Source organism: Chelon labrosus (genome assembly GCF_963514085.1).
Source record: "Chelon labrosus genome assembly, chromosome: 3".
NCBI lineage: Eukaryota > Metazoa > Chordata > Actinopteri > Mugiliformes > Mugilidae > Chelon > Chelon labrosus.
In genome coordinates, this window is record NC_140339.1 from 3,637,237 (window position 1) to 3,650,862 (window position 13,626).

The 13,626-nt window shown below is 42.1% G+C and overlaps 2 protein-coding genes across 2 annotated transcripts in view; both read right to left on the reverse strand.

Moving 5' to 3' along the window:
* The window catches only part of otog (otogelin), a gene marked incomplete at its 5' end in the record, with an annotated part of 59,909 nt that extends 58,079 nt beyond the window's left edge, over window positions 1-1,830 (reverse strand). The window contains 3 exons of the mRNA XM_084541873.1: window positions 781-838; window positions 1,461-1,518; window positions 1,755-1,830. Of these exons, the coding sequence (XP_084397999.1) occupies window positions 781-838; window positions 1,461-1,518; window positions 1,755-1,830 (192 nt within the window). The remainder of the gene's footprint in view (window positions 1-780; window positions 839-1,460; window positions 1,519-1,754) is intronic.
* Window positions 1,831-6,951: 5,121 nt separating this feature from the next.
* aph1b (APH1B gamma secretase subunit) lies at window positions 6,952-13,331 on the reverse strand. Its single transcript, XM_084541696.1, has 6 exons — window positions 13,062-13,331; window positions 11,532-11,702; window positions 10,859-10,932; window positions 9,678-9,800; window positions 9,336-9,463; window positions 6,952-8,566 (listed from the first exon to the last, which is right to left on the reverse strand). Exons 1-6 carry the CDS (start codon window positions 13,172-13,174, stop codon window positions 8,399-8,401), a joined length of 777 nt encoding a protein of 258 aa, XP_084397822.1. The 5' UTR covers window positions 13,175-13,331; the 3' UTR covers window positions 6,952-8,398.
* Between the last annotated feature and the right edge of the window lie 295 nt (window positions 13,332-13,626).

Here is a 13,626-nt window from a genome sequence, read left to right on the forward strand (position 1 = left end):
AAGTTGGGGAAGAAGTTTCACTTTTAGATATCATCTGGGTCGTGTCTAAGCATAACCTGATGGGTTGGTTGTAACTTATGTGCAGAAATATGAGTTTTAACGTGTAGTTTTTAAAAAAAATCAAGGATAAAACATATAAAACAGAGGTAACTATCTTGGTGGGAAGTTCGGGTTCTCATTAGGGACATCTATGGAGGTTTCTTAACTTCCTCTTATTGCTGTTGAGTATTAAATTGCTAACATACCCTAGTCATGTAAGATTCAAGCGCGCACCACACCCCCAGATGTTCCAAATAAAAACCTAAACTCCTCCACCAATCATTTAAAACCAAAGAAGCTGCTTGGATGGCTGAAACGTCTTCAAGAAAACTCAAACAACTCTGGTCGCCTTTGTTTTCAGACATACCCTGACCTGGATGATTGAGAAATCTCCATTTTTAATGCTTTCACCACTTGAGCTCATTTCTTACAATGAAAACAAAAACATCACTCTAAACTCTGAATCCAAAAATCACCTTAAAGTGTTAAACAAAGGCCGAAAACACGCTGAGAATCTACATCTGCCGCCACAAATGGTTCTTTGCATCCCTGTGTGTGCTTTTACTACAAATACTAGATAACAATGACGACTTTTTTGGGGAGGTTTCTACGGGACATAGTGGAAGGGTGGGGTGTAAATCTCTGCAGCGAGCGGTGTGAGCGATTTCTTGGTGATCCCTGGTTGTGTGTTTGCCGCCCGAAGCAGCTCCATCAGCATCAATGATCAATGCGGCTGCCTACCTGCCCTCCCTGGGAAGCGGTGTCCCATTTCTGCTGCTTTATCCTGCTGCTCCCGCTGCTGGGACAGAGAGAACAAGGAGAGGTTTGTTCCCCTCTGTGGCTTTTTTTTTTTTTTACCCCCCCCTCCCACCATCGCCTCCCGACACCACAAAACCCACCACCACCCAGGACCCGACCACGTAACAAACACAACAAATAACAACTGTCTGCTCTTCTTAGGATCCGACTGATCATCAGTTTAGATGTAGTTTCTTAATTAATCAATTAAATCATCAGGAAAACAGTGACATTCAGCTCTAAAGCAGACATATTTAACATTTATATTCCTTTTTTTATTTATTTGTGCAAATGTCAATTATAAAATACCTTACTTTTTAATTTTACTTATCAAAACGTTTTAGATAAATATCCTGATTGACTCAATGATTAATCCACCAGCCATTTAAGAACTCGCTACAATAATAGGTTAAGATTTAATGAAAGTTATTTAAAATTATTATCATACAAGAGGAAATAAAACATATAAAAATGAAAAATTTGTGAGAAATTTGTGAGTATTAATCAAGATTATTATAAATTATAATTACAAAAATAGAATAATTTTAAATAATAAAACCAATACATCCTTATTAAAATGGTAAATGTATAAATATACTGAAATATATGAATAATTTACTCACTTATTAAATTCATCCCAGTTAGAAACGTTCACTCTCTCAACACTCCGGGAAAGATGCGCTGAAAACAAAGAAAATAAAAAATATATATAATAAATAAAGAGAGAAATTAAATAGAAATGGAGTTTAAAAGAAGATCGATTAAATTAAATAGAAATAATAATAATTAAGAAAAGTGAGAGCCGTTTAAACAGCAGGAAAGACTAGATGTGGAATTTATTCTAATCAGTTTAACTTTCTGTATTTCCCATCCCTTCATCTTCACCATCATCATCATCATCAGCGTGCGTGCCTCACCTTGATAAATTAGGATAAAATAGACAGGTAATAAGTGAAACAGCCTTCTCCAGCTCCGTCCTAAATAGGGATCCATTCGTGATTCGAGGATCCGCAGTCAGTCGGGTTTGGACAGCATCACCTGGTGAAAACCCTCCGGCTGGACTCCCGCTGCTCCCTGCGCTGCTCCATCCGGCTCATCCCCGAGCGGCCCGCCGCGCGCCTCAAGAACCGCTGCACCTGCTCATTAGCATAAAATATGCACAGGTGGCTACGCGGGAGGGCGGGGCTTAGGCCGGCCCCCCCCCCCCCCCCCCCCCCATCCCCCTCTGCATGATCTGTAGCCTGCAGCCACCATGAGAAAAGAGTAAAAGAGCCTCCAGCTGATGATGGAATATTAGTTTTAGGATTTTTATTTTATTAAAACGTGGGAGAACTATTTAAGACACCTGAGTTTGTTCTGAATCAACAGGAAGACACGAGAACAGCGCCACCTTCTGGTCAACAGTCCATGGAACTCAGAGGAGGAGACGGATGGAGATGTGCAAAAAGCCTGAAGGCGACGGTGGTAAGGAAGAAACTTTGAGCAGAACCTTAAGCTCATATAGAGAGACCCATCTGCCTAAGGCCAACTGGGTAGAGACAGAAAAGAGAGACACATAGAATCTGATCATGATACAAATACACGGTATAGATAGACCATGACAGCAGGTGTATTGTGAAGCTCCACAGGTCAGAAAGACACAACTCCTGGCCAGAAACACTCACAAGAAGATGTGAGATATTTGAGTCCCAGTGGTCATTTTTTATTTAGATAGATAGACCCCCAAATACCCAACAGCCCCCTTTCTTTTTGTCCTCCTCCCCCCAAGCGAGTGCTTGAACAGTTTCATAGCACCGGGGACAAAGGAGTTCTTCGGTCTGTTGGTCCTGCACTTTGGGAGGAGCAGCCTCTCGCTGAAGATGCTGCTCTGGCTGCTGATGGCAGTGTGCAGAGGGTGGCTGCTGTCCAGGATACCCAGAAGTTTGTTCAGTGTTCTCCTCTCTGCTACGGTCGCCAGCGGGTCCAGCCTCGTGCCAACCACCGAGCCGGCCCGCCTGATCAGCTTCTCCAACCTGGAGAGGTCTGCTTTTGAGGTGTTCCCAGCCCCAGCACACCACAGCATAGGACAGAACGCTGGCGACCACAGACTGATAGAAAATCCCTACTATAAAGAGTTTACATCTTATCTTGTCTTATCTTATTTATTTGATAGGGACAGTGCACATTAATGAACATCTATTCAGACAGCAATAGACGTAAATATGCCAGATTATAGCAACAATGCTAATTAGCATCCTCAGTCCCTAGACAGGTAACACAAAAACATGATGAGACATAGGAGAGGACAATAGATCACAATAAGAGAACATCACAAGACAGTACATTACTAAGAAGATAAAAGTCAATGGCTACTAGACTGGTTTGCTTTCAACCACTGCTTGAGGTGAGTTTTGAAGGTTTGTAATGTGGGACACTCCCTTATGGGGACGACTGTTCCAGATCTTACTTGTCTTTACAGAAAGAGGATTTTGTCCAAAGGCTAATTTTCTGTGTGGGACCTCACAGTCCCTTCTAGAGAAGGCCCTGGTCCTGAGACCGCTGTGAGCCCTTTTTTTTACCTAAGTCAGACATGGGAGGTGGAGTAAGTCCATGTAACACCTTGTACATCAAACAAGCAAATTTAAAATGTTTAAAATTCTCGAAGTGCAATATCTTATCTCGTCTAATCTCGCCTTTGTCTTGTCTTGTCCTTTCTTTTCTTTTCTTGTCTTAAAATTCTGATCTGTGGCTCCGGCCCCACCGGCCCGCCCCGCGTCCGTTGCTTTGTGCTCCGTTCTCACAACAGCACCTTTAACTTTTATTTAATAAATGAGGTTAGCTGCTCTGCTATGCACGCTGAAGTCACAAGGTAAGCTAGGAAGTCACTGGGACAAGCCTAAAACTGTAGAAAAGTTCCCGTTCTGTGAAAATTACCCAAAATGCACCACAAACTATGTCACCGTAATGAAGCTGTAGTTTTTTTTTACAGTACTGTTCAACTGACAGCAACTTTTAGCACAAAACAAGTCTAGTCCGCAGCACTTCAACTAGTTAGCTTAGCTGGGATGCTAAAAGAACATGAATAAATTATTAGTTAAAGTATTAGCACTTGATAACGAGTCAACTTAGGTACTGTCAACGAAATGCACATGGTGTCTGACATTTTTAGCAGCTTTAGCTGTCGTTCTATAAGCTAATTTGTTAAGCTTAGCTAAGATTAATAAGCTAACATTTTTTTCTGTAATGTTGGTTAATTCTAAATCCACGTCTGCACCAGAGCTGTTTAACTCTTCTCACCCCTCAGGAAATAATACATGTGAGCAGCCTGGCTACACATTTCTTCTACTCATATTATTTTTTTAATTTACTCAGATCAGATTTGAGACTAAAGCTGAATAAATGCAGGATATAAGCTGGAAAAGTCAGTTTTTTGGAGAAATAAAACGAGTGTGAAAGTTGTGATTATGGACTTTTTCCTCTTCTGCCACCTGCAGGCCGTGACATCAGCTTTTTTCAGTTAAGACTAACAATTGCTCTGGCCTGTTAAGTCATGATTTTAAATATTTAACCGAGCCGTATCTTCCTGAAAATGCAGTTTTTAAGTGACTTTCCCGTTTTTGTTGGATTCAGAGGCTTCTCCTCCTCTGGTTGCTGTTCAGACCGTGGCGTCCTGACCTGAACCCGTGAACACATGACAGGAAACACAAACCTTCACAAAACAGTGAAGCCTCTAATACTGTTGTGGTGACCCCGGTGTCGCGGACTTGTATTTGCATTTGAAAGTCCTGTTCTTCTGCAGAGGAAACGCTTCCTGTGTCTGTCTGTCTGTCTGGGTGAAAAGGCCTTTGAGGGGCCGGAGCCCTCAGAGACCACCAGGCTTTATGTGGCCCAGCCAGGAGGTGTCTGCTTTCATAAATGGAAACAGGAGCTGGAGAGGAGTCCAGAGGACAGAATGGAGGGACGCTTTAACATGAAAAATGGATTTCTGATTGTGTGTGTGTGATTAACCTCATATACTCCCTGTCTTTGCAAACACTGAAGCATCCTCCTAAAGATTCATCTCATGTACAAACAGGTATAGTGACGCTTTAAAGTGTTTGCATCCCTCAGATTTTTTTACATTTCTGCATGAAGATGACTCAAAACATCAACTGATTTATACACAAGTCCTCAGAGTAGACAAAGAGAACCCTAGCAAACAGATTCAATATTATGCATTTACACCACAACATTAAAACCACTGGCAGGAGAAGTCAATAACCATCGACCATCTTGGGACAATTCAGTGTTCTGCTGGGAAACTTTTGGACCTGGCATTCATTGGTGTGGATGTTACTTAGACATGTAGCACCCACCTAGACCACACCAGGCACCCCCACCCCCACCCCATATTGGGGACACAATGGGGGCACACACACACAAACACTTTAGGAACAACTCAAAAAAACATGAAGAACAGCACAAGGTGTTGACCTGGCCTCCAAATTCACTAGATCCCAAACTGATCAAGTATCTATGGGATGATCCACAGAGGCCCCTCCCCTCAAAGGCCCCCCACTAACAGTCTATTACCAGACACCACAGGACACCCTCAGAAGGCTGTTTATTCAGAAAAACGAGCCAATATTACATGTCTCTGAGGTGCAAAAAGTTAATTTCAAGGCCAAATTAGAGTCCACCTGTCCAGAAGGGATTCCAATCATTGTCCTCATTGATGGACCAATGAATTCTGAATTCTACCAGTGAACTCTAGAAGAAAATGTCAGGACATCTGTCCATGAGCTGAATGTGAAGAGAAACTGGGTCATGCAGCAAGACAACGAGAACCAAGAACACAAGTGGTTCTACAAAAGAATGGTTCAAGAAGAACAAGGTGAATGTTTAGGAACGACCAAGTCAAAGTCCTGACCTTAATCCAATAGAAATGTTGTGGAAGGACCTGAAGCAAGCAGTTGATGTGAGGAAACCCACCAACATTTAAGAACTGAAGTGGTTCTGTTCTGAGGAATGGGCTAAAATTCCTCCAAGCTCAGGAATATTATATATTATTATAATATAATACAGGAATATTATCCTCCAAGTATAATATTCCTGTTTCACTGGGTTCTCTTTGGCTACTTTGACTGTTTTGAGTAATTTTTATGCAGAAAATGTAGAAAATTCAAAAGAGCGCAAAAGCTTTTAAGCAGCGCTGAACATGCACCATGCAGCGTACTGGAGACCTGGCGTCTGCTTCGAGCGCTGCAGACCTGTTCATTAAAGTCCCATGAAATGACCGATTGTTTCTGCCCGAAATCAGACGTCGTATTAATAAGTCTGGTCACGCTTTCTGACTTCTACTTCCAAGACAAACGCGGCCAGATTAAGCCGCCGCCGCTGTAAGTGTCCATTTCAATCTTTCTTCTCAGAAACACAGAGACTTGTGTTCTAGAGGAGGAAGCGTTGCCAGATAAATTGTCATGTGTGTTTTTAATTAAAGAAATATAGATATATTACGGTAGCAGGTTCTCAGATGTGAATATTTGCATGTAGTTTTCTAATGAAGGCAACATTTAACAAGCATTTATCACGACTTTTAACATTTAATAGGCTGACAAACCAATCACCAACAGCTGTTAGAGGCATTGATGATGGATATATCTGTTGGCTGTAGCCTGTAGTGTCAGATTATATGCGAGTTAGAATGAGGTAGCTCCCTGACTAATAATAATAAGATTTATTTATTAGTTTATTAACCAAAACAAGCACAAAAGATGTTAAAAGGCAGTCTTGACTAATGAACAGACATCACTCAACAGTTCTTTTTTCTTCTCTGGAAATTATTCATAATAGCAACTGTTTTTTTCTGAATGAGACAAAAACGTGCTTATGCAACTTTAGGACAGGTGAGTGGGTGGTCCATCAATGTGGCCAGGACAGATTAAAATACTGTGGTCACAAGGGGCCTAGACCACCAGATGATCTAAATCTTTCCTCAACCTGAACTTTAACCTGACCACTTGTGATCAGATCCCTCAGGAGGACGTATGTTAGCACCAGGTCTGAATGGATCCACAGACTCTACAACTGTACGCGTTAAAACATGCTAGCATGCTAACATTGACTTAGCAGTAAAAAAACACAAATTGCAGCCGATTCTGATGGGAATGTCGTTGGTTTATTAGTCATAGTCATAAACTTAATTGCTGTACAAATTGAAATTGTGACCTCATGAAAAAAAAAAAACAATAAAGTTTTCAAACTTTATCACAAGTGGATGTTTGTGATGCTGCAGAATTGTATAAAAGTTTAACTTTAAAACAGTTAGTTTTAGATGAAATTGAGCTCATGGAGAGGTATGCCTTCCTCGGTGTGCAACAGTTTTTGCTATCCGATATTTTACACCAAATAAAAGGCCGTCTGATTCTATCATGTGTACACCGACATGTATTTCTACTGTTTTGTTCTCTGCTCTCTTCATACTGCAGCACAGTTCACCAGCACCACAAACGACATCCTCAAAAACGATCACAAATTCCTCCGTAAAACATTTTTAACCAGAAACTGAACATAATAGTCATACAGGCGAGGATTTAATGCAGAGCTGGTTCACTTAAAGCGTCCCGATGAACCGACACCGGAGCGCCAGGCTCTTCTCCACCGGTGTGAACGGGCCGAATCGCGTTTGCGGAATAAAGTACCAGCACGAAGCAGGACTAGCTAACATCCATCCCCATCCCCGACAAGCAGCACGGGCCTGTCATCTATACAAACTGTACAAGAATTAGGTGCAAAAAAGGGGAAACATTCGTCGCGAGGACGCGTCCGACTCCTGCGCTCGCACACGTAAAACTAAAACACAATAAAGGCAACAAGATCACTGACCATAAAACATCAGCTAATCCGTGAGGAAGCAGAGAGTCTGGATTACCCTTCACAGCTTATTATGTTTGTGTTGTCAATCAGTTACTGTGATTTCTCTACAGTTTGGTTTTACTGTGAGTACCTCGGTAAAGAGCACAAGCATAAAAAGGCCGTTGACTCACACGTCCAAGATAAGTGGGCTAAAATAAATAAACACCAGCCGCCTCCTCTCTCTGCTTCTGTAAATCTGCGTTCATCGTGAGTCTTACTCACACTAAAGATGGTGACTCTTAAGGTGATTTAAAAAAGAAAATAATAATCATAATTATATACACTGTTCATTAACCATAAATCAACAGTTGAAAGGATTTTACACGTTTGTCAGAAAAGCTAAAAACATTTCAATATGTAAAGGAGTGCTGCCGCTTGAAATATCTTCTGTACGTTTGTTCACGTGTCTTTAAGAGCATCAGGAAAAAACACTATGAGCCAAACAGATATGTTGTTGTTTTTTGTTTTTCAACAGAAACCTATTTCTGAGCTGAGATGAATCTAAATCTAAATCGTTCCTTCAAAAAACTTCTTTTTTTTTTCCCTAAGATGGTGGGACAGCAGACTGACAAAAGGTAACGCTCCGTCTTCAGTGTGTGAACTCTCGTGATCTTTGGATAGAGTCCCGCAACGCTGCCGGGAGGGTGGTGGGGGGGGGGGGGGTGGTGGGGTGTTGGGACGTGCAGCGTTATCTGGGCCGGTGGTTGGCGAGCAGGAAGTCCTTGTCTTTGCAGGTGAGGCAGAGTTTGAGGTTCCTGAGCGAGCCGCCGGCGGAGTAGAACGCCCAGACGCCCATCAAGAACAGGATGACGTAGGTGGGGACCAGGCTGGCGACGTACTCCGGGTTCTGGAACGTCTGCAGGAGAAGACGAGACGCAGACGTCGAGACAAAACGTTAAAGTCTTGACGCTCTCCTCAGTAGTTTCTGCGTCTGATTGTTAGTTTATTAAATATAGGAATGTCCAGATCAAGTTATTTTGATTTTTGATCCGAGACCGATCTTTTAAATAATTAGTATTGGCTGATCCGATCTTAAATAAACTAAAGTTCCTCCCCTGGAGATTCCTAAAGTCCTTTCTTGTATTCTCCTACATGTGACTGGATTCAGTTCAGTAAATCTTTCTGTCAATGCTAACATAGTGTGGAGAGGGTAGCTCGTACCTTGTGTTCTCTACTCCAGAAACGTTCTGGTCATCCAAAGCCTCATTGCCATGTCAGATGTACGCAGTAGCTATACATCCTACACTGTACCGTACATCTTAGCTGACGTACGTACACCTTCCTAGATAACTAAAACTTTTATAATCCCGCAACTGGTCTACACACAGCATAAAAGCATTTCTACCTTTGTGCTAAGGCTCCGTTTTAGATTCTAATCAATCAAATCAGATTCAAAAGATCTGACAACATACTCAGATTGATTTTTTTGAATATATGTAATATCCTGAATCCTCTCGTTAGAAATTTTGCAAGACTGGGTTGGCCCAGATGCCATGACAGAGGCTCCAACAAGTCATCACGGTGAACTAAGTTTTGGATTTTACTTGTAAACCCAACTTACAGCACTTCTGCCCTTGGTAACTGACTGAGAGCTTTATCGGCGTTGATGTAACCAAAACACTCACCAGGCAGGACACTAAGAGGTGAGAGGCGACGACGGAAGCCACCGCCCACCAGCGCTTCTTCTCGCAGGCGTCAAAGAAGACGACGCCCCAGAACATGTGGAGCAGGATGATGGCCATCGTCATGAAGGCTGAAAGAAAGAGGGAGGCAGCGTTCGTCAGTTAATCGCTCGCTGCGTTTCCCAGAATGCCTTTGGGCAAAACACCTGTGCAGGAAGTCAGTCAGTTTAGCTAATAAATAAATAAATAAAAAAGGAGGAAGACGATCAAGAGTAAAACCTCCACAAAATGAAGGTCTCAGCGGTTTGCCTGCTATAAAACAAATAGACATGAACCCATGCGTACCTGAAGACAGGAAGTAGTGCTGTGAATCTCCACGGATCCCCACGGTCCCCGGCCCCACAGAGTCAGCCAAGATGTTGACCACGGAGAACGCCCCGCTCATGAAGCCGAAGCCGAGGCCGGACACTGAGACGAGACGAGAGAAGAACGGAGTGAGTGTGAGTACGAGTGAGAGAGTGTCGTGGTGTTACAAAGACGTGTTCGAGGAGATCTGGACGCAGACAGTTTCTAGTACGTTGATTCTCTACCAGGAATTTCACGACTGTAGGAGGAGGAGTTTACTCATCACAGACTCATCAAGGCCGACGCAGTTAATATCAAACATCAGGGATCCAGACTGTGACCAAATACTAATTTTACAGCAGTAGATACAGCAGTAAGAACTAAGTGTAGGTGGAAAACCCGTCGGATAAACAAAACAGAAAAGGTTAAAAATTAAAAAAAAAAGTTTCGATCAACACTGAAGTGAGCCAATCCGGTAGCTTCCTCTGGTTCAGAGCAGCCAATCAGATGAGACCTCTGTGAGATCTCGCAGTTGCAGTAAGAATAAGCTTAACTTGTCATAAATGTACTTTGTAGAGCTGGGTTTTAAAAATAGGTTCTTGATTAGAAAATTCTAATTCAATCGATTTATGAAATTCTCAGATCCCTTTTTAAAAGAACCCACCACATCCTGCATCCTCTCATTAGAAATCTCTCTGTGGCCTGGAGACTGGCTTCGCACCAAACAAATCTTGCAAGATCACGCAACGAAATTAGTCCACGTGTGAGGGGGAATACTAAACGCGAAAGAAGCTACAACTCTGTGAAGTATGACCACAGAGAAGAGCTGGACAAAAGCAAAGACATATGCAAGAAGTTGCTGTAGACGACAGATCAGCAGTTACCGGAAATGTTTAGTTCCTTTTGCTGCTGCAGGGATTCACATACTTTTGCAACTCACAAAAATAAGCCCTAAACTATTTATATTTATTATTTTATTACTTCTTTCGGGACATCCACTGAAATGCGGAAAATTCTGAACGGCGCAAAAAACTTTTATGCGACCCTCTATATGTTACTCTTCAGAGACCAAACAAAAAGCTGACATCAGCCGACAGCTGCCCGTATCAAAGATGTGAAGAGAAAGTCGGTTATTAAGGATCAGTGATTTAATCTTGGGTGAACAACGTGACCAACCGTACCGTAGGCCAGCTGCCGTATGGAGATCGGCATGGTTTCCTCCTGACTGAGAGCGAGGAGGCCTTCATTGGCTTTCCTGCAGGAAAAAAAAATAAATAACACACACACACACACGTGACAGATTTAGTTCACGGTTTAGTTCACCGTGTGCCGAAAACAAGAACATCAACAGGAAATATGTGTGTCATTCGGTGGAAGACGATCCGAGCGGCAACAAAAGAAGAAAACTGGGACAGACTGAGGCGCCACGGCGACATGGCCTAAACCTGATGAGAGACTAGAAAAGATTAGAGCTTGTGATATTCCTTACAAGCTGTTTTGATGAAGGTGAGGAGTCGACAGTGAAACCAGTGAAAGGACACCTGTGATCTGTTTCTACTCTGGTGTGTCCAAAGTAGTAACTCCACTCACGTGATTTGACTGCTGACAGTTTAGGGCTGTATACACTGAAATACAGGAGGATCTCAGGCTCTCTCTAAAGCCACTAAAAAAAATGTGGTTCCTAGAATAATCCACTAGTGATTAGTGGATTGATATCCTGAAAAGTAAAACGTTAGCGGCCTCTACTGGCTGGTGATGCTCAGTGACATTAGCGACGATTGCGGCTTACATTCCGCACAGAGAGTTCACACTGACTTTGGTTTAAACCGTCAAACCCATGCGTCACACACTCACTTCAGAAGCTTGTAGTAAGCGAAGCGGAAGGTTTCCTGCAGCAGGACGCACAGCACCACGCCGAAGATGAGCAGACCTTTCTGCTGCGCCTCGCTGTCCTTGTTACTGATCTGCACCGAGATGAACCACACCAGGGAGGACAGCAGCAGAGACACCAGCCAGAAGAACGCCCTGAAAGGATTTAAAAACATAAAACCAACATCTAATTATCAAACCACTTGAACCGGCTGGTACGTACGGTCTGAGTCTATGTCTGAGAGGAAATAATTCTTCATATCAGCAGGTGGTAGGGGAAACAGAAGGAGCTACTATTAGCTGGAAGGCTAAGAAGTTAGGAAGAGCTGCAAATCATCACATAGAGCTGACCTCCTCTGAATCAGTCGGTCTACAGTTTATTAATTCTAGATGATCGTGTTATTGTGAAAATATTTGCAGATGAGGTGAAGGTGTAAAATGAGGGGATCCTTCCATGTGTGCTTTGAATTTCATTGTTTTGTTCCCTTTTAACAGGAAGACTGCAACTAATGATAAATTACATTTTGTTTAACCTGTAGATTATTTGCTATTAAGACAGGATTTCCCCTGTCTATAAAATGTATAAATAGATATTTACCAGAATCCAAGGTGACAGTTTTATTAGATCAGTAGCCTAAAAGTCAGTATACTGACTAAAAAAATTAATATTTGAGACGCTGAAACAACTGAGATTCTGTTTAAAATTTAGGCTTTATTGATAATTAATTCAATAAACCAGCGAGGACATGACCGCAAGCTCACTGTCCACGCTGAATATTTATTTAGATGCCATTAATCCCAGTGTATAACAGTAGCCGGCTGGTGAGTAATGATAAACTCAACACTTGTAGCTTTTTGTCTGTGATTGTAAGTGATTATTTTTTTGTCTTTAAAATGACAAATTAGCTCTAAAGGTACAATATATGTTTCGGTTGCCTGGAGGAACCAAATCTGTGCAACCCTTTGAGCTCTTCCGTGTCAGACATGCCCTGTTCCATTATCGGACACAATAATAACTCGCCAGCTGTTATTGTTAATGTTGGGGGTTTTTTGTCCTTACATCGCTTTTTATATGCCTCTAGAATAAAGTTTTAATCATAATCATGAGGAAAAAACTGCAAACGAAACTACTGGAAAACTCAGTTTCACGCCCAACAGTAAGTTAGCACTGCTAAGAGCTAGCTTGGGCTTGAACCAACTGAGCAGGGTGTCAAGTTAACCTATATGTGTCTGAGGTTAGATTACACACCAGAGTCTAAACACCACATACTGCGCTGCTGAGTTAAAATAAAGAAAGAACAGATCGGAGCAGGAAGATGTGCGAAAATGGAAGCTAATAGTAGCCTAGCTAGCTAGCTAGCTAGCTAATGAGTCGGTTAGCTAGCAAGTAAGCTAGCTCTAGTAAATATTGTGTTTTATGGAATTAAACGCGAAAGTGCCGGTAATATACCACGGTTATTATAAAGATAAGCCACTTGCCACCTGATATGACGAGGAATAGTTTTGTTTTCTCACCCTGCGATGAGGAATATGACCCTCAACGGCTCCCGAGCGATGGTAAACAGGAACAGTGAGATGGCCGGGCCGAAGGCGATGAAGGTGCAGCCGAAAAACACAGCCGTCGTCATTGTGTCTCTTCAGGGGGGGAATATGTGGCCGAAAGCGCCTTGTTACGATCCGCTAAAAGCTGATTTACTGATGTTTTTATTCAGTTTTCACTAACAGCAGCCTTATGTTGTTCCTGCTCTTCCACTTCCACCAGCAGTGAGTGTATCACAGACGTCACATGGCCTCACGTGACCAGAAAAAACTTTATTGCAAAATAAAACAATGACATTAACGGACATAAAATTGACTTTAATTGTAAAACTTTTTATTAACAGTATATTATAAAACATTCATATGGTAAAATAGTACATAAATATACTTTATAAATATACTTTATTTACGTGCGGTAGTGGTAGCTAAAAGTAGCTTAGCCCTTAGCTAGCTAAAGGTCCTCCATTGTAGATAAAATTATATCTACCAAATATTTTTATGTACTGTGGAGGACCTTTGACGAACAACAGGCTTCATGGAA

What these genes read in the sequence shown, in the direction of transcription:
- aph1b (XM_084541696.1), bottom strand. Translation starts at nt 13,174, where the DNA reads ATGACGACGGCTGTGTTTTTCGGCTGCACCTTCATCGCCTTCGGCCCG. An exon ending in GCACTACTTCCTGTCTTCAG is followed by an intron (nt 9,464 to 9,677) that starts GTACGCATGGGT and finishes TCTTTCTTTCAG; the next exon opens with CCTTCATGACGATGGCCATC. An exon ending in ACCTCTTAGTGTCCTGCCTG is followed by an intron (nt 8,567 to 9,335) that starts GTGAGTGTTTTG and finishes CTTCTCCTGCAG; the next exon opens with ACGTTCCAGAACCCGGAGTA.